The sequence below is a fragment of the Bubalus bubalis genome, chromosome 1 (genome assembly GCF_019923935.1).
Source record: "Bubalus bubalis isolate 160015118507 breed Murrah chromosome 1, NDDB_SH_1, whole genome shotgun sequence".
Lineage (NCBI taxonomy): Eukaryota > Metazoa > Chordata > Mammalia > Artiodactyla > Bovidae > Bubalus > Bubalus bubalis.
The window spans coordinates 151,200,130-151,220,686 of NC_059157.1; the positions used below are offsets into that span (position 1 = coordinate 151,200,130).

Below are 20,557 nucleotides of genomic sequence, written 5' to 3' on the forward strand. Positions count from 1 at the left end.
AAACAAGTATTTAGGGCGTTACTCATAAGTGGCTCAGGAAAAAAAAAATATTTTAAAAGACAAAGAAAAAAAATAAGGTTGTGTTTACATTTGGCAAATATGAGTGAAGGGTTTCCAGGAATTCTTTTTACTATTCTGCAACTTTTGTCTGAAATTATGTCAAAATTCAATTATTTTTTAAAATAAACATCCTTCACGCTAAAAATAACAGATCAAGTTATCTAAAGGTAAGAATCACCATGAACACATTTAATAAAATTAAATGTGAGTCATGGGAATGCTCTTATGACTTACTCCAAAACTGACCAGAGAACAGTGTCCCAGCACAAAGCCTGGAATTCTGGGTTCTACTGTGGCAAGGAACTAGCTTGATGCTGTTAAGCATCTTAACTACTGAAGCAACCCTCTCCCCTGGACTGCTTCCCTGTTCATCAAGGGCCTTTTGCCTATAAAATAGTGGCTTGACGTGGAGATCCGGCTATAAGAAAATAATCATATTGACTTAGAAATTATTCATATTTATAAACTGGGTTATAAATCAGGTTTCTGTGGTTCTGATTAATACCAGCACTTCTCAAATCGTATCAACCCTGGGACATCAACAATAGTATTTTGGGATCCATAAGCCTGGGAACTATCCTCTAAAATGGCAGATTTAGCAAGGCAGTGTAACTGTGCACACTCTTGGCTAACAGCTTTGCTTTTAGCTATATTCCTTCATCTTGTCACAGCTTTCTTTTAACCAACAGATTTCATTACTCATAAAGACAACATCAAAACAAGTAAGAAACACTAATTCTATCTAAGAAAACTGCAAGAAACTTAAATATGACACAAACATAATCACTTCAAGGACACAAAAAAGGGGGAGATTGTTTTTATTTTCATGCTTTTTAAAGTCTTGACACAGGAAGAGATAAAGACAGACCACAGGTAAAAATTTTAAATATACAGACAGAAAAGAAGTCACTTTAGAAAGAACATAGCTTTATTCATAACTTCAGGATTAAGGAGTCAAATCTTAAATAGGAAAGTGTTCCATTCAGCACTTACTCAATTTCCTTATTTAGTGATATATATAGAATTTATGAGTTAGCTCTTAGTTCTGGCATGCTCAGTTGTCTTGCTTATAGAAATAGGATCTTAAAACTTCATTTTCAGAACACTTTAAAAACCAAACCAATGCTTTCCCTTCAAGGATATGAAAGGTATTTCCTATTTAAATCTGATTCATGGTTTTATAAAGCAAGAAGAGCACATATTATTTCATCATCCATATGCTGGATTCTAACATTCTTTTTGACGGTGATGTGTTCAATGAAACAAACTTATAAAGACAGAATTCCTTCTCAATTTGTAAACCAAAATTTTAAAAGCAAAACCCTTGTAGAGACAGGAAGACATTTTTATAACATAAGCAGCTACAACACTAAGCTGCTGGCACAGACCAAAACAATTAAGGAATAAATTATTATTTAACCTTTCAATACTCTGTTTGCTATATAATTTGTAAATATTTTAAATATATCTTTTTCTGCAACAAAAAGATTATCCCCACCTTAACAGTTTTTGAAGATGTAGATACTATAAATAAAAAAAGATAACTTTCCTACTGAATGTCCAGTTATAAACTGAACCCTTAATTTTCCTATCCCAAGGATATAAAAATGATCTAAAGTAGATTAAAGTGCCCTACAAGTTCATCCTAAAAATGACTTTTCATATGCTCTTCCACTAAAGCAATCAATATAAAAAGAATGTAAAAGCATGTTTAGTGCTTGAAGGTTTAGGTAACCTCCTAGGAATCACAACTTGCAAGCTTTTAAACCCAGGGCTATACAATATATGAAAATACTAATGTCTCATAAAAAAGGCAAGCCAATAAACTTCTATTTGTAAATGGCCTAAATTTCAGTAATAATTCCATTCTCTGTAATTTTTTATCTAAACCTTCAAAGCCATCAACTTTTCAGTTCTTCAAGTGAGCAACTGAAATAGTTGCATTTATTCAGGTTTAAAACTAAATTTCTCTTCTCTCAATGTGAAGGCATAGACAGAACAGACAGTAAAACTATTTTGCCCAACATCCTGACCCTACAGATGTGGAAACCATATACAACATGATCTCATGTCATCATCGATTCACCTTCACCACCAGTAGCATCTTGAGAAATGTGAAGGTCTTCAAGCATCTCAGCCAGACTAATTCGAGGTGCTCCTTCATCATCTGTGTCACTTTCCACAGGAATGGTTGAATCTAAGACAAAATATAAAGAGAACTTCAAATAAATACAAATATAGACATACGCAAATACCTGCCCTCCCCATCGTTACTACTATTTAACCATATTATATCTGTAGCACTTAAATCACATCCAGAGCAGGCATTTAAATATGCACTGAATGACTGAACTTGCATAAATGTATGAATAACTACCCATTTGTATAGGCGACAGCAAATTGAGGGATCACGCTAGGATGCAAATTATATAAATGTAGCAAAGTAAGCAGTATTTTAGTGTTGTGAAAGTTTGGGATTTTTTTTTAGGGGGAAGATGGGTAAATGTTTCTAGAGTAGTTTTAGAACATACAATAAAAGTGGTTTATGGAATCGAAGTTTAAGATATCAAGATACTCATAGTGCAGAAATTATTTATTTACAGAAGATACAACTTAAATAATCCTTATTCACCAACCTCTATAAATGTTCACATTTTTTCTAATTGCTTCATCTTCTTCAAGATCTTCAAGGAAATCTTGGTATTGCCTACAGAAGGATAAAGAAACATTTAAGTATCTCTCCTTTACCAAAAAGTATGAAGTTCATGTATTCTTCATTTTCAGTATTACAAGGTGTGTTCCAAGTATTAAAATCTTTAAAAATAATAACTGAAGGTCAAATATGGATCTTAAATAAACACTGACAGGTTTTTGAAAAATATTTTCCTTCAAAATTACCTGATTAATAAAAAACAATACACACTTGAATATAAGTGAAAGTAGCTCAGTCATGTCTGACTCTTTATGACCCCTTTCACTATACAGACCATGAAATTCTCCAGGCCAGAATCCTGGAGTGGGTAGCCATTCTCTTCTGCAGGTGATCTTCCCAACCTAGGGATCAAACCCAGGTCTCCCACATTGCAGGTAGATTCTTTACCAGCTAACTCACAAGGGAAGCCCAAGAATACTGGAGTGGGTAGCCTGTCCCTTCTCCAGCAGATCTTCCTGACCCAGGAATCGACCAGGGTCTTCTGCATTGCATGCAGATTCTTTACCAACTAAACTATCAGGGAAGCCCCACTTGAATATAAGAGGACATTAAATATAAGACAATGAGAAGACCCCTTCATACTTTACCCTCTCCCTCAAAAAATGTATAGCCAAGTTGAAATACAAACATTTTTAAGACTATAGATGAAACAGTCAAATATGTACTTACAATATCTATTTATTATATATTTATACATACATACTTATTTTAAATTACACTATGAGACTATATTTTATAAATACTGCTGTCTCCCACTCACATTTCAAGACACTTTATTTAAACTTTTCATTTTCGTAGATACCAATATTATTAATGTCATCATTAAGGCCACTCTTCCAATCACACAATAAATTTTTCTAGAACACAGCATCTTCATTTCTCCTTAAATTGAAAACCAGCATATTTGGTATCAAAGAGCTGTTTTCTTTTACACTAAGTCATAAGTACTCATTTGCTCTCTGTGATATCCACAAGGTTATTATTGTACCTTGTGGATTATACTCTGGACCCACAAGAACTCATTATTTTCAAATGAATCATCTATAACAACATTGCAATCGTCAGGTCACAAATCAGGAAAAAATAACTAGATCTGTGGTAAAGGTCATTATATCTGCTCATCGTGATCCAAACAACGTATTGATAAGAAAACAAAATTAATATTGAGTGCAAGAAGCAACCGTGTGGTAACTATTTCTTGATGATATAAAAACCATAAAGACTTATCAAAAGGATTTCCTTTGAGACAATGTAAAAAGTATAAACAAAGTGTGACCTTTCATCTGTATCCGTGTTTTCTCTATCTCTTGCAAGTTCTTTCAGTTTCCAGTTCCTACGACGCTGACGTTTGGTACGGTCATAGCTCTTCTTGATTAATACCTAAAGAAATATTTGCAAAATTACAACAAATGGGAACTAAGTAACAAGACCTCAAAAGCCAACAAGATTTTTTAAAAGAAAGGTTATGGTAATGTCAGAAAGACCGCCAACTGATGATAGTGGTTATACCTCAAAGGAAAGGAGTACAGATCAAGAAGCAGTGTCAGAACTTTCAACATTTTTATTAATGTACTTAATATTTTATGAGAATGCATTTAGCCTTATGTGTATAACTGCTAAATTTACTAACTGAAATTTTCCAGTGACTGAGACTTTTTTATATTAAAAACTTCATGTTTCTGGTGGTTTCTTCCTTCTGTTACATCAAAGTTCAGTTTTCCGCTACCATTCATGTAAGTCATTCTGAAACATTATCAAAGGAAGACAATTTTCCTCCCTCATATTCCTACTAATAAATACTTACAGACTACATATATTCACAACTATATGTCCTAGAACAATTTAATAAAGTGGGGATAAAATAATTTCACAAAATCTTGTAAGACCATTTTAATCTCTTTTATGACCTCTTTGAGAAATACCAATTTAGACTTACACCTAAACCATGTTTCTATTTCCTAATTTATTAATTAATAAAAGCACAATTGGGTGATGAGGAGGGGAGTTCTTCTTATGCCACGACTTGATTTCTGCCCACAGCTAAAGAGATCAATATTTATTTTAAAACATTAAGTTAAGCAAGCAGGAAATAGCCTTTCACATTTCACATTCACTGTTGCTCCTGATTCTTATAAACTCATGTTAAAAATTAACATTTTTTTTTTCCGGAAGTAACATCCTTTCTCTTAAGACTTAATACTGTGAAGATTATTTTCAACTAATAATTATATTCAAACCTGAATGATGGTGTTAACTTTAAATGCCTTCTTAACAATACATGAGGGACTTTCCTGGCAGTGGTTAAGACTCCACGCTTCCACTGTAGGAAGCATGGGCTCGATCGCCGGTCAGGGAACTAATAAGATCTATATGAGCTGCCACCAAAAAATGAAGAAAAAAGGCATGAAATAAACTGAGCCTAAAAGAATGAACAGAATAAAGGTCATTGTTTTTAGCTATAAATTTATTTTTGCTCTATGGATACTATCAAGCAATTTGACAGAATGAAAATTTGCTAAGAGAAAACAAAAAACTCAATAAATCTTGGATTTTGAGATTAAGAATAATTATCTTACATAAAGATTTTGCTATTATAACTTAACTGCAATTTCAAAAGAAATATCTAAGTTTATTATTTTCAAAAAATGTGAACTCGTGCATCTTCCCCATAACAATTACATTAATCCCCATCAACACAAGAAAAAGGGGGGAAAAATCTAAAGCCTTACCACATCTGGGACTCTATCTGATTTCATTTTGTTGACATGCTCATCATTTAAGTTACAGTTGACCAAATCAAACCTGAAATGAAAATAATGAAACAATTAATGAAACACTTACTCTTTCCATGTTGTTTTATAAATGATCACCTAACAGTTCCTCCTAAGATCAAGCATTTAATACGCTTTCCCAATTCAGAAGGTATGCAGTAAATAGGCTTCTACAGATCATAGTAAAGATAATAATGCATTCTATCTCTAAGTTTCACAAGTCATCCACTATTGCCCACCTTACCATACTCTTGTAAAAGAACAAAACAGATATATATCAGTCTAATGTAAAGATTCAGTTAGATGGCTCCATTTATAAACAACAAAACCAAAACACCCTTCATTCTCCAGTAAAAAGAACTGAAACCCCAAGAGCAAAAGTAACGTTTAAGGCAAGCTTATTAACTTCTGCATCAGAATGGGCTATCCCATGCCCATAAAGACCCCTTACATATATAGCTGCCATATTTTAACAGTGAAATTTATTTTAACAGCATATGCCTAACAAAAAACTACTTGCTCCCCAAAAAAACACTTGCTCCCCCAAAAACTATACACATAATCTTATCATACAATTTCAGGGATCAATTACTCAAATCTTATAACAAATGACTCTAAGATAATGGCCAAAATGGAATAATTATAAGCTTCTGTCCAATCAGTAATTTAATTTATTATCAATAATAAAGTGAGCTATATAGCTCCTAAGAATTCTTAAATTCTTTTTAGGATAAACAACTTTATTTTAGATAGCTCTGCTGGCTCCCAGAGAAAATTTGCAATGCTAGTGGGCAGTTTAAAATAATATAAATTTATACAAACCCCAACACCAGGTCTCCAGGATTTAGAAGATGTCCCAAATGAGTGCGACAAAAATACTGTTTATCTGTATTCATTTCAGATGTTTTCTGTACCCAGACTTCCCCGAGGGTATGCTTAACAGGGAAGAAAATGAACTCTTCAATAATCTAGGCATAACTTAAAAAGTATCTCATAGAAAACTTAAATACAATGTTGATTTTGGTTTCTGATTTTCATTTTAAATTAAAAGTGTTTGACTTTCCAGACCTCTGAAACACTGTCAAAATTAACCAATTACTGAACTATGAGTAGAGAAAAACTCGTAAGTAATTCATAAAATAAATATTTTTGTTAAGATTTTATTCAAGGCTTCTAAAAACATTAACATTGTCACCTAAAAGCAGACACATATGTAGAACTTTCGAAAGAAATGTATTCACAGGGAGATCATCCAACAAAGACTGAGCAAAAAGAATAAAGTACGTTCATCCATGCGTGTGCTCAGTCACGTACAACTCTTTGCAATCCCACAGACTGTAGCCCGCCAGGCTCCACTGTCCATGGGATCTCCAGGCAAGAATACTGGAGTAGGGTGCCATTTCCTTCTCCAGGGAATTTTCCCAACCCCGCATCTCCTGCATTGGCAGGTAGATTCTTTACCACTGCACACCTGGGAAGCCACCTACTAAAAAAGCAGGGGGATCTTCATTTAAATACAGCAAATATCTTAAGTAACACCTTATGTTTTACACATAAGGTTAAAAACACCCGAGTTCACAGAAAACAATTTAACAATCCCAGCAGCACCACTGCCACAACAGCATCCAAATCATCCAATTAATTTTCTGAATGTCTACTATTTTGAGGCATAACTTTTTAAAAAAACTATCATGGAAACATCATCTCAAGTTTGAACTTTTTAAGCAAAAAACCACTAGGGCCCTTTCCAACATGGAATTTTACAAGCAATTGTAAATGACATTTCAAATTTCCTTGCTGAATTAAGTATAGCCATGCCAATACCTTTTACTAACAAAAACAAACCCAAGTAAAATGGGATTCAGAGCAAAACACTAAGAATTATAGATAGAATTAAAGAATCTCAAAGAGGTAAAAAGAAGAGATAAAGATAGAGGAAAAAACTGAAGTTAACAGACAGTTCCTGGATTTAGGGGAAAACTGGAGGGGGGCGGGCAAATTACCAGGAAAAGACTAAGTTCTAACAATGTATTTTCCGAAAACAAAAAAAACATATATCTAGCTTTATATATGTTGGAGAAGAAGTGGTGGTGTTTAAATGATAAGTGTCTGCTCTTAAATACTACTTTCATAGTAGAAGAAATAGGACTGACATGCTTGAAGAAATATCTGATTTCAGATATTGGAGTAAGAACTACACAATGTGATTTTAGAACACCTAAATGTTGTGGTGTTATCCCAAAACCTAACAATGCTTTCAAAGACTAGTAAAGAAAGTCATGTCAAAGGATATAAGAATACACCTACAGCTATTAAGAAACTGAGTCAATAATTAATAATCTTTCAAAACAGAAAGCATCAGGCCCTGATGGATTCACTGGTGAATTCTAGCAAACATTTAAGGGAGATATACCATTCCTCTAGAATCTTCTCCAGAAGGCAGAAGGACAGGGAACACTTCCTAACTCATTGACAAGCCCCACATTACCCTATAATCAATACCAAAGACATTACAAGGAAAGTAAACTACAGACCAATCTCTCATGAACATAGATTTAAAACTCAACAAAATATAAAAGAACTGTACACCATTACCAAGTGGAATTTAACACATGTAGGCAAGGCTAGTTCAATATTTGAAAATCAAGTTAATGGAGCCCATCAGTCATTAACAAGCTAAAAACAAAAAAAAAAAAAATCACACAATGATATCAATACATAAAAAGCATTTGACAAAATCTAACACTCATTCATGATAAAAACTCTCAGTAAACTAGACATAGAGGGAAAACTTCCTTCACTTGATAAGGAGTATCTATTTAAAAATTACAACTAACATTATACTTAATGGTCAGAAACTTGGAGCTTTCCCTCTAAGATCAGGTACAAGGCAAGAATGTCCCCTCTCACTACTCATTTGCAATATCCTACTGGAAACCCTAGCTAATACAAAAGATAAGGAAATGAAAGGTATATAGACCAGGAAGGTGAAAATAAAATTATCTTTACAGATGACACGGTCATCTACAAAGAAAACTTAAATGGACCAAAAAGCTCCTGAATATATATAGCAAGGTAACAGGATACAAGGTTATAAATGAAAGTCATCTTCCTGTTTACCAATACAAAAAATGATACTTGAAATGTTAAAACACCATTTACATTAGCATGTAAAACTTAAGTCTAACAAACTATAAGATCTGTATGGGGAAAACTACAAAACTCTCATGAACAAAATCAAAGAAATAAAACACAAAGATGTTACATGTTCATAGACAGGAAAACTCAATATTGCCAAGATTTAAGTTCTGCCCAACTTGACCTATAGATTTATGCAATTCTGATCAAAATCCCACGTTAAGCCACATAGGTATAATATACAACATAAAGAAAACAGTCAGTCATACTGTAATACCTTCGTATGGCGACAGATGGTAAGTAGATTTACCATGGTGATCATTTCATAATATTATGCAAATATCAAATCACTTGTATATAGAAAATAAACTACTGTACATCAACTATGTTTCAATTTTTTAAAGATCCCAGTAAGATTTTTCTGTGGGTAACAACAACTGATTTTAAAGTTTAAATAGATAAGCAAAAGATCCTGAATAGTCAACAAGATTTTGAAGGAGAAGAATAAAGTTGTAGGAATGACACTACCTAACTTTAAGACTTACCATACTGCTACAGTCATCAAGGCAGTGTGGTACTGACAAAAGAATAAACAAATAGATCAATGGAACAAAACAGAGTCCAGAAGTGTACCCACATAAATACAGTCAACTGATCTTTGACAAGGGAGCAAAGGCAATACAATGGAGCAAAAACAGTCTTTTCAACAAATGGTGCTTGATCAACCGGATGTGCACATGCAAGTTGCTTTAGTCATGTCTGACTCTTCGCAACCCTATGGACCATAGCCCGCCAGGCTCCTCTCTCCACAGGATTCTCCAGGCAAGAATGCTGGAGTGGGTTGCCATGCCCTCCTTCAGGGGATCTTCCCGACCCAGGGATCAAACCCATGTCTCCTGCAACTCTTGCACTGCAGGAAGATTCTTTACTGCTGAGTCACCAGGAAAGCCCGATCAACTGGATATTGGCATGCAAAAAAAAAAAAAAAAAAAAAACAGTCGATCTAGACACAAACCTTACACCTTCCACAAAAACTAACTCAAAATGGATCACAGACCTAAGTGGAAAACACACAACTGTAAAACTCCTAGAAGATAACAAAAGAAAAAAACCTAGCTGACCTTGGGTTTGGCAATGACTTTGTAAGTAAAACAAAGGCAGGATCCATGAAAGAACAGTTGATAAACTGAACTTCATTAAATTAGAAACTTCTGCTCTATGAAAGACAATGTCAAGAGACTAAGAAGATAATTTATACTGGGAGAAAATATTTCCAGAAAACACATCTAACAAAGGACATCATCCAAAATACATAAATAACTCTTAAAACTCAAAAATAAGAAAAAAACAATCTGATTAAAAAAATGGGCCAAAGACATTAACAGACAACTCACAAAAGAAGACATACAGATAGCAGATCAGATCAGATCAGATCAGTCGCTCAGTCGTGTCTGACTCTTTGCGACCCCATGAATTGCAGCACACCAGGCCTCCCTGTCCATCACCAACTCCTGGAGTTCACTCAGACTCACGTCCATCGAGTCAGTGATGCCATCCAGCCATCTCATCCTCTGTCGTCCCCTTCTCTTCCTGCCCCCGATCCCTCCCAGCATCAGGGTCTTTTCCAATGAATCAACTCTTCGCATGAGGTGGCCAAAGTACTGGAGTTTCAGCTTTAGCATCATTCCTTCCAAAGAAATCCCAGGGCTGATCTCCTTCAGAATGGACTGGTTGGATCTCCTTGCAGTCCAAGGGACTCTCAAGAGTCCTCTCCAACACCACAGTTCAAAAGCATCAATTCTTTGGCACTCAGATAGCAGATAAGCATGAGCAAATACTCCTCATCATGTGTTATCAGGGAAATATAAATTGACAATGAGATACTATCATATACCTATTAGGATGGCCCAACTCCTAAAAACGGATAAATCCCAAATCCTGACACCACCAAATGTTGGTGAAGATGTGGAGTAACAGGAACTCTCATACACTGCTGCTGCTGCTAAGTCGCTTCAGTCATGTCCGACTCTGTGTGACCCCATAGACGGCAGCCCAACAGGCTCCCCTGTCCCTGGGATTCTCCAGGCAAGAACACTGGAGTGGGTTGCCATTTCCTTCTCCAATGCATGAAAGTGAAAAGTGAAAGTGAAGTCGCTCAGTCATGTCCGACTCTTCGAGATCCCATGGACCGCAGCCTACCAGGCTCCTCCATCCATGGGATTTTCCAGGCAAGAGTACTGGAGTGGGGTGCCATTGCCTTCTCCAATACACTGCTAGTGGGAGTGCAAAATGATACCATCACTTTGGAAGGCACTTTGGTGGTTTCTTACAGAATTAAATATGTTCCTTGGTATTTACCCAAAGAAGCTGAAAACTTATGTCCACACAAAAACATGCAAAGGAATGTTTACAGTAACTTACTCATAACTGCCAAAACTTGGAAGCAACCAGTATGTCCTTCACTAGGTGAATGAGTAAACTGTGGGATATCAAGATAATACTTTGCATTTACAAAAAAAAAGCTATTAAGCCAAGACATGGAGGAACCTTAGACACACATTACTAAGTGAAAGAAGCCAATATAAAAAGACTACACAAGTCCAATAGGAGAAGACTATATGACATTCTGGAAAAGGCAAAACTATAAAGACAGTATTTAAAAAAAAAACAAAAAAAAAACAGTGATTGCCAGGGGTTAGGAGGGAGCACAGCAGGTTCTAAGGGGAATGAAAATATCCTGCATACTATAATGATGGATACTACAATGATGGATACATGTCATTATATTAATACATTTGTCCAAACTCATAGATAGTACAATACTAAGAGTGAATTGTAATGTCAAATATGCCATCATTTTGTGTGATTGTAACATGTCAACGTGGACATAAACTGTATGTCCATAAATCTATTCATACATTGTAACAAATGTACCACTCTTTTGGTGGGGGAAAGGCAATGACAATGGAGGAGGCTACCAGTGTGTGGAGGCAAGGGGTATACAGGAAATCTTTTATTGCATCTTAATTTTGGTATGAACCTAAAACTGCTCTAAAAAAAATATTTCTCCAGGCGATCTTGACCCAGGGATTGAACCCTGGTCTCCTGCATTGCAGGTGGATTCTTTATCATCTGAGGTACCAGGGAAGCCCCCCCACTTACCGCCCCCCCCAAAAAAAGTAAAAGTTATTTAAAAAAAAAACAAAAAACTTTTTTAAAGGACAGAAACTATTCTGAAGAGGCTGCTACTGGCTACATTTGAGGCAATCTGAGTAGAAGGGAGGGAGGCAGTGAAGGAAGGAAGGAGGTGGGAGAAGGCAGGAACAAAGGGAAAAAAATCAAAAATTTCAACAAAGATATCTGGCTATCAAACAATCAAACATTACTTGCTTCTTGATATATCACAAAAGGTATATATATCATCGCCTCTGAAATGTTCTGACAAAAAAAAAAAATTAACCTAAATTTAAATGAGACTTCAGATCCACTTTTAAAGGAAATATAAGAGATTATGAAGCAAGTTAAATAACATCAGGAGGAAATGAGAATATAAATCCACAAAATAAATGGCCTAGTTGCCTTAGAAAGTTGGTATCATAAAAAAAATAAATTAGAAAAAAAAAGCAGGTACTATTATTAATATTTAAGAGGTACAGTCAGTCCCCAGATAGGTACTGGTTTGAACAAACCATAAAAGACACTTTGGGACAAATGAAGAAATTTGGCAAGCTATATAGTTGATATGTATGATAATACTTTGATTATGTAGCAAAGGTTTCTAGGTTTTACAGATGCATATTGAAGTATTCAGTATTTAGTGATAATATATATATATTTAATTCAAAATGTTTGACATTTTTTAAAAAGTGAAAGCGGGTTAAGCTTATCATTTGCTCCTTCTGTACAAAAAGTAAAAGAAATACTTTTTCATAATAACATTTTAATATTAAAGAGAAAGAATTAACTTACCAGACAGCATAAGTCTGATAGTTTTCACCACAATGGCCACATGTTAAAAGCAAATGGCATACAAACACAAAACCCATTTTTAACTGAATGTGGTGTTAGCTTATTTGGAACCACAGTTTGGAATTACTAACAAATTAAAACCAAAAAAGAGTGAGAGAGGGAGACTAAAACAGTAAGTTAGGATTAGGGGAAGGTGAACAGGATGGAACTTACCTTTTTTGATATCATTCCAGCACCTGCACTGCGTTTTATATCTCGGACTATGCTGCATTCCATAACAATAAACTCCTCCAGTTGTTTGGGATGGCATAAACTATTGAAAGGGTGACTCCAGAAAGTGTTCCCATCAATATCTGCAACTAAGAGGAAACACAGAACATTAAAGAACGAAAGAACTGAAGTATTTCAAAAGACATCAAATGTGTTAACTAGGAAGAAGTTGATACAGTGAACTGAGAAGCATCAGGTCAACAGAAACCAGAGTGGCAACTCTCACTGCAGGGGACATCATTTATTCCTATACATCAACCCCAAATTTCTCAGAGAGTAAGTGAAACACCAGGTGTCAAAAATATCGTAAGTAGCTACTAACAAGTGCCTTTAAAATAAGAACGGATCCCATCAGCTGTATAGCTGTTTCGTGTGCTGGCATTTTATTTGACACATTATCAGCCATCTCAGGTGTTTAGTTTATGCGAAATAAATTTCTACCTGACTGATGTTCATCCCAATACTGCAAACAGAATTTTGACTGATGAATTCTAATTTATAAGGATAATAAATGACTTTCTAGAAAATATCAAACTCAATGTTTTATAAAAGAAAACTTGTATTACAGTAAACATATGAAAAAGATCAAGTAGGAGATGCAAGCAAGTACTGAGAGACACGTATCAATATAGGGTCTTCTTTTAAGTCAAATGTTTCAAAATGTAAAACATATGCTCCACACTAAAATTTGATAATGAACCTAAATAATTAGTCATAAAAATAAAAGAGGGAAATAAGTCCAGTTCAGTAGAAATTAATGGGATAAGACTAATAAAAACTTAAAAATTCAAACAAATTTTTCTTCAAAAAAAAAAAAAAAATACAAGAGCAACTTACCAAAAGTGTTAAATTCCAGTGTTTTAAAAACTGTACGGTATTAATTTTAACTAATTTTTTAAAACAGTATTACTGAGAATACTTCATAAAATTAACGTAACAAATTATTACTACTTTTTAAATGGAAATGTCAAGGCAGTTTCTAAAACTTACCTTGTAGGGTATTTGGATCTATGAGGTGGATGACACTCGTCACTCGAATACACACACAAATCTGGTTCATGTTTCCCAGGCTTTGTGCCAGTTTTGGAGACAGACAAACAACATTATCCTAGGAATAAGAAATAACATTTAGTGTGAAGCAAATTTTAAGTAGAAGTCTTTGATAAACACCATCAATGTAAACCTGATCAGAGTGCATTTGATCAAACCAAAATGTCATTTTTAATTCTATGTATCAACAGATGGCTTAAGAGAATCAGACTTTGCACAAACAGAAAATAAGCCATACCTTAAGATGGAGATAAGTGTCTTAATAAAATGGCTTTTAAAAGTATTTTAAAGATCCTAGTCACCAAGCTGTTTCTGTTTCAGTTCAGTCGCTCAGTTGTGTCTGACTCTTTGCAACCCCATGAATCACAGCACACCAAGCCTCCCTGTCCATCACCAACTCCTGGAGTTCACTCAGACTCACGTCCATCGAGTCAGTGATGCCATCCAGCCATCTCATCCTCTGTCGTCCCCTTCTCTTCCTGCCCCCGATCCCTCCCAGCATCAGAGTCTTTTCCAATGAGTCAACTCTTCACATGAGGTGGCCAAAGTACTGGAGTTTCAGCTTTAGCATCATTCCTTCCAAAGAAATCCCAGGGCTGATCTCCTTCAGAATGGACTGGTTGGATCTCCTTGCAGTCCAAGGGACTCTCAAGAGTCCTCTCCAACACCACAGTTCAAAAGCATCAATTCTTCGGCGCTCAGCCTTCTTCACAGTCCAACTCTCACATTCATACATGACCACAGGAAAAACCATAGCCTTGACTAGACAAACCTTTGCTGGCAAAGTAATGTCTCTGCTTTTCAATATGCTATCTAGGTTGGTCATAACTTTCCTTCCAAGGAGTAAGCGTCTTTTAATTTCATGGCTGCAGTCACCATCTGCAGTGATTTTGGAGCCCAAAAAAATAAAGTCTGACACTGTTTCCACTGTTTCCCCGTAGTTCATTTCAATTTTATTGAAGTGTGAATGCTTGGTTATTACTCTGTGTTAATATAGTTGGAGAAGACTCTTGAGTGTCCCTTGGACTGCACAGAGGTCCAACCAGTCCATTCTAAAGGAGATCGGTCCTGGGTATTTTTTGGAAGGAATGATGCTAAAGCTGAAACTCCAGTACTTTGGCAAAGAGTACATGCAAAGAGTTGACTCATTGGAAAAGACTCTGATGCTGGGAGGGATTGGGGGCAGGAGGAGAAGGGGATGACAGAGGATGAGATGGCTGGATGGCACCACTGACTCGATGGATGTGAGTCTGAGTGAACTCCAGGAGTTGGTGATGGACAGGGAGGCCTGGCGTGCTGCAATTCATGGGGTCACAAAGAGTGGGACACAACTGAGTGACTGAACTGAATATAGTGTGACTTCATTTACTCTCCATAAAAATTTCAGAGGAGCCATATGTTCCTCCTTCTCGTCTACATGTACCAATGTGTAATCAAAGATCTAATGACCCCCCAAGAGCACATATGCCTATGTGTGCACCAGGACATACTAACACCGATGTGGCTGTCTGTTTTTAATGTTATTAAAATATAAAAGGGAGCTGGATTATATTTTAAGCTGTATCTATTCACAATCATAGGCTCCCTCACTGAAAGGACACTCTGTACATCCTTACTGGCATCTAGCTCAGTCCTTTTTTTTTTTTCCTGAAACTTACTAAGATTCTCCAAAGATTAATGGAAAAACTTCTTTACACTGTATTCATTCAGCTACCTATATGAATCACTGAAAGCACTTAATACACAAGGCCTAAATATGTCCTCTCACCTAGATTCACTGCTTTATTTAAACTGGGGGGTCTGCAAAATAAGACCCTGAGGCAAATATTTGTAAATAAAGTTTTGCTGGAACACAGCCTAAGCCCTTCATTTACCTATTATCTATGGCCAATTTTGTGCAACAACAGCACAGCTGAGTAGTTGCAGAACAGACTATATAACCTAAAAACTGCAACTATTTACTATCTGGCTGTTAGAAAAAAAAATTTGCTGACTCTATTTAAGCCATCATTTCATGGTACTGTCAGTCAGTCAGTTCAGTCGCTCAGTCGTGTCTGACTCTTTGCGACCCCATGAATCACAGCACGCCAGGCGTCCCTGTCTATCACCATCTCCCAGAGTTCACTCAGACTCACATCCATCGAGTCAGTGATGCCATCCAGCCATCTCATCCTCTGTCGTCCCCTTCTCCTCCTGCCCCCAATCCCTCCCAGCATCAGAGTCTTTTCCAATGAGTCAACTCTTTGCATGTACTCTTTGCCAAAGTACTGGAGTTTCAGCTTTAGCATCATTCCTTCCAAAAAACACCCAGGGCTGATCTCCTTTAGAATGGACTGGTTGGATCTCCTTGCAGTCCAAGGGACTCTCAAAGAGTCTTCTCCAACACCACAGTTCAAAAGCATCAATTCTTCAGCACTCAGCTTTCTTTACAGTCCAACTCTCACATCCATACATGACCACAGGAAAAACCATAGCCTTGACTAGATGGACCTTTGTTGGCAAAGTAATGTCTCTGCTTTTCAATATGCTATCTAAGTTGGTCATAACTTTCCTTCCAAGGAGTAAGCGTCTTTTAATTTCATGGCTGCAGTCACGATCTGCAGTGATTTTGGAGCCCAGATAAATAAAGTCTGACACTGCTTCCACTGTTTCCCCATCTATTTCCCATGAAGTGATGGGACCAGATGCCATGATCTTAGTTTTCTGAATGTTGAGCTTTAAGCCAACTTTTTCATTCTCCTCTTTCACTCTCATCAAGAGGCTTTTTAGTTCCTCTTCACTTTCTGCCATATGGGTGGTGTCATCTGTATATCTGAAGTTATTGATATTTCTCCCGGCAATCTTGATTCCAGATTGTGCTTCTTCCAGTTACTAAACCATAATTAGTGATAACAGATTTAAAGCCTTAGAGTCAGAGACCTAAGTACAAATCCTGGCTTCCTTTTGTTGTTGCTCCTGCTGCTGCTAAGTCGCTTCAGTCGTGTCCGACTCTGTACGACCCCACAGACAGCAGCCCATCAGGCCCCACCATCCCTGGGATTCTCCAGGCAAGAACACTGGAGTGGGTTGCCATTTCCTTCTCCAATGCATGAAAGTGAAAAGTGAAAGTGAAGCCACTCAGTCATGTCTGACTCTTAGCAACCCCACGGACTGCAGCCTACCAGGCTCCTCCATCCATGGGATTTTCCAGGCAAGAGTACTGGAGTGGGGTGCCATTGCCTTCTGCGTCTTTTGTTGTTAACTTTGGCAAATCATCTAACCTCACCAAGCATCAGTTTACTCATCTTCAGAGTGACGGTGTGATTTACTCCAGTAGTTATGAGACTAAACAGGTGAAACATACTTAAGTACTCAGAAAGTACCGTTATGTAGAATGCTCACAATGAATTATAGCACTTATCATTATTAGTGATTTAAACATGGACATGTAAGTTCCTATGCAGCAGAGACATCTAGGACACAGTCCTTAATACACAGTCTTCTATACAACAGATCCCCAGTAACTATTTGTTGAATTTTAATTCAGTTCTATTTTTTGAAGCAGAGTTTTACCTTAGTACAACTAATGAAATGACAATTTTTGTCTTTAGGAAAAGAGATCAGATTTGCAACTACCAGAAGTGGTGGGGGTGGGGGCAAGGGGAAAGAGGAATTGGATGACCATAGTCAAAAGGCACAAACTTCCAGTTGCAAGATCAATGACTATGAAGGATATAATGTACAACATGATAAATACAATTAATACATCTGTATGTTATGTATGAAAGTTGTAAAGAGAGTAAATACTAAGTTCTTATGAGGAGAAAAATATTTCCTTTCTAATTTAATTTTATATCCATATAAAATAATGGATGGTCATTAAAAAATTATAATCTATATCTTTAAGTATTATTCAGATATTTTTAAAATCACAAAAATAATTCAATGCTCTCCTTCCATAATATTCTTTAATTTTATCATGCCAAAATCCAGTTTGCACACATTCCACAACGTGGCTCATTGATAAGTAATTTCCTCTATTCAAAGTTTCACAGAACTATCATGTGTCCACTAGAACTGCAAAGTTTAAGGAATATATGCCTTAAAAACTGCAATGAGGCCTTTTAATTAGTACACCAAAAATGTATAATTTTAAGCATGATTACTCTTAAATCTTTTTAACATGACTAAAATGTGTCAGAAATCATTAAGAAGTTATTCTAAATGTTTAACCAATCCCAGAAGGAAATCAGGAGCTAATAATTACATATAAACCAATTAAGGACATGGATTAATTAAATGAGAAAAAGTACCTTGCATATTGGAACAATTTCCACAGAAAAAGTGCTTTTGTAATTATATGTATTACTATGGATATCCTGAGAGATCAGTCTCTGTGAGGCTTTGTATCTGTTAAGAGAAAAAGTTAACAATTACAAAAAGGCAAAGGTCTTTTATTTGTCTAATCGTGGGAATATAAATTTTCATTAAATCATTACTTCCAAGGTCTGAAACAGCTTCCTGATGCCGGTTAGGGTGAAGTCTCAGCTCATCCACTTCATTTATAAACTTTCACCAGTCTGATTGCACACTGTTTTCCAGTTTATCTACCGAAAACCTTCAAAACATCCTCATGGCTTAGACCAAGCAAGTCTACATCTATCATCCATTAAAATCCACACTAATGTCCACTCCCAGTCACTGTTCACACTAATCTCACCCTTCAACACAAACACTACTTTCAAAAATTCCCCATTTTAGGAGCTTAAGTCCTTCCGACTCCATAAAGTTTCTCTCCAAAGTCCTTTAACCCTGTTCTTCTTTTTTCTTATTTTAATACATTGAATCAATGGTTCAGGACTACAGTGCTTACTATCATAGACTGAGTCTAGCTCCCCAAAGATTCTCAATGCTCTTTGGCTAATACTTCCGTTAAAAGTAGCTTGTCTAACAAATGCTTACTAATTGTGTAAGTAATCCTACTATAGTTTTACATATTTTAAGGTAAGTTGCCTAAGCCTGAAGAATGGATGTGACCTACGTTCATTCCCTGTTGCCTGGATTTAATCACATGTAGGTTTCAGAACATACCTAGTAGGGACGGTACACTGAAGAAACTCTACCATCTTCTGAGCATGCTGTTTTGAGGAATAATAGAAATCCAGACCATCTTTAAAGAAAAAAGCCATATTAAAGTAATACTGTAAAGATTTTCTTCTACTAATATGACTATATCACAAATTAAATGCATATTAAATTATAATTTTCTTGCCACAGGACACTAGGAATGCCGTATCACTTAAGACTTCTCTGACAAAAGGACAGATAAATCATACAAATGCAAACAAAACAAAACAAGATTCATAACTTAAACTTCGGACAAAATTCAAGGTCAAAGGGAACAGAAAAATATTAAACAGAACAAAAAAGGGTATTCTATGTAATAAACGGAACAATCCACCACAAAAACAACAGAAATGCATGTAATAGCATAGTGTTGAGATACAGAAATCATAAACTACTAAAAAGAAAAAACTGACAAATGTTAACACATGCAATCATCGAGGGAGACTAGTATAAGACTAACAAAACCAAAATGATCAAAAAACGAAATGTGCTGTGCCAAACTGCTGTCATGTCCAACTCTTTGCAACCCCATGGACTATAGCCCACCAGGCTCCTCTGTCCATGGAGACTCTCCAGGCAAGAATACTGGAGTGGGTTGCCATGCCCTCCTCCAAGGGATCATCCCAACCCAGAGATCGAACCCAGGTCTCCCACACTGCAGGCGGAATCTTTGCCATCTGACCCACCATGGAAGCCCAAACTGACCCGAAATAGGAAGGATACAAAGAGCTTGAAGAACCAACTATCAAGGTTGATTTAACTAAGATTAAAGAACATAGTCCCAGAAAGAATACCTATTACTTTCAAAAAATTGATAGAATATTCATAAAATATTCACATACAAAGATTTTAAAACTTTCATGATTCAGAAGACATTATTATAAGTAGGCACCACATATCCTAATTTCAAAACATATTACAAAGTTACAGTCATCAAAACAGTGTGGTAGAGACAAAAAGGCAAGTCTACAGAATCAATCCACACATACATAGTCAACTGATCGTGAACAAGTGTGCCAAGAATACACAGTGGAAAAATGATAATACCGTCAACAAATGACATTGAGAAAACTCGATATCCACATGCAAAAGAATGAACTGAACTCTTATATCATTAACAAAAATCAACTCAAAACAGATTAAAAAGACTCAAACTAGGACCTGAAACTGTAGAACTTCTAGAAGAAAATATGGAAAAAGCTTCATGACATCAGTCTTAGAAATGATTTCATGGATGACACAAAAAGAAAAATAAACAACTGAGGCGACATCACACTAAAAAAGCTCACACACAGCAACAGAAACAATCACCACATTAAAAGGGCAACCTACAGAATGGGAAAAAATATTTGCAAACCATGTATCTGAAAAGCGGTTAATCTCCAAAATCTATCAGGAATTCCTATGACTCATCCGCAAAAAAAAAAAAAAAAAAAAAAAAAAAAAAAAACCTGATAAGCCAATAAGAAATGGGAAAGGA

At 36.0% G+C, this 20,557-nt stretch overlaps 1 protein-coding gene across 3 annotated transcripts in view; it reads right to left on the reverse strand.

Moving 5' to 3' along the window:
* Positions 1 to 862: 862 nt before the first annotated feature.
* NMD3 (NMD3 ribosome export adaptor) overlaps positions 863 to 20,557 on the reverse strand; it is a 38,375-nt gene continuing 18,680 nt past the window's right edge. For all 3 annotated transcript variants that reach the window (XM_044945260.2, XM_044945256.2, XM_025288835.3), the window contains exons 8-16: positions 19,042 to 19,120; positions 18,264 to 18,360; positions 13,912 to 14,029; positions 12,865 to 13,010; positions 6,367 to 6,479; positions 5,503 to 5,575; positions 4,050 to 4,153; positions 2,697 to 2,767; positions 863 to 2,257 (exon numbers count right to left, since the gene is read on the reverse strand). In XM_044945260.2, coding sequence (XP_044801195.1) covers positions 2,127 to 2,257; positions 2,697 to 2,767; positions 4,050 to 4,153; positions 5,503 to 5,575; positions 6,367 to 6,479; positions 12,865 to 13,010; positions 13,912 to 14,029; positions 18,264 to 18,360; positions 19,042 to 19,120 — 932 coding nt within the window. In that variant the 3' untranslated portion in view covers positions 863 to 2,126. The remainder of the gene's footprint in view (positions 2,258 to 2,696; positions 2,768 to 4,049; positions 4,154 to 5,502; positions 5,576 to 6,366; positions 6,480 to 12,864; positions 13,011 to 13,911; positions 14,030 to 18,263; positions 18,361 to 19,041; positions 19,121 to 20,557) is intronic.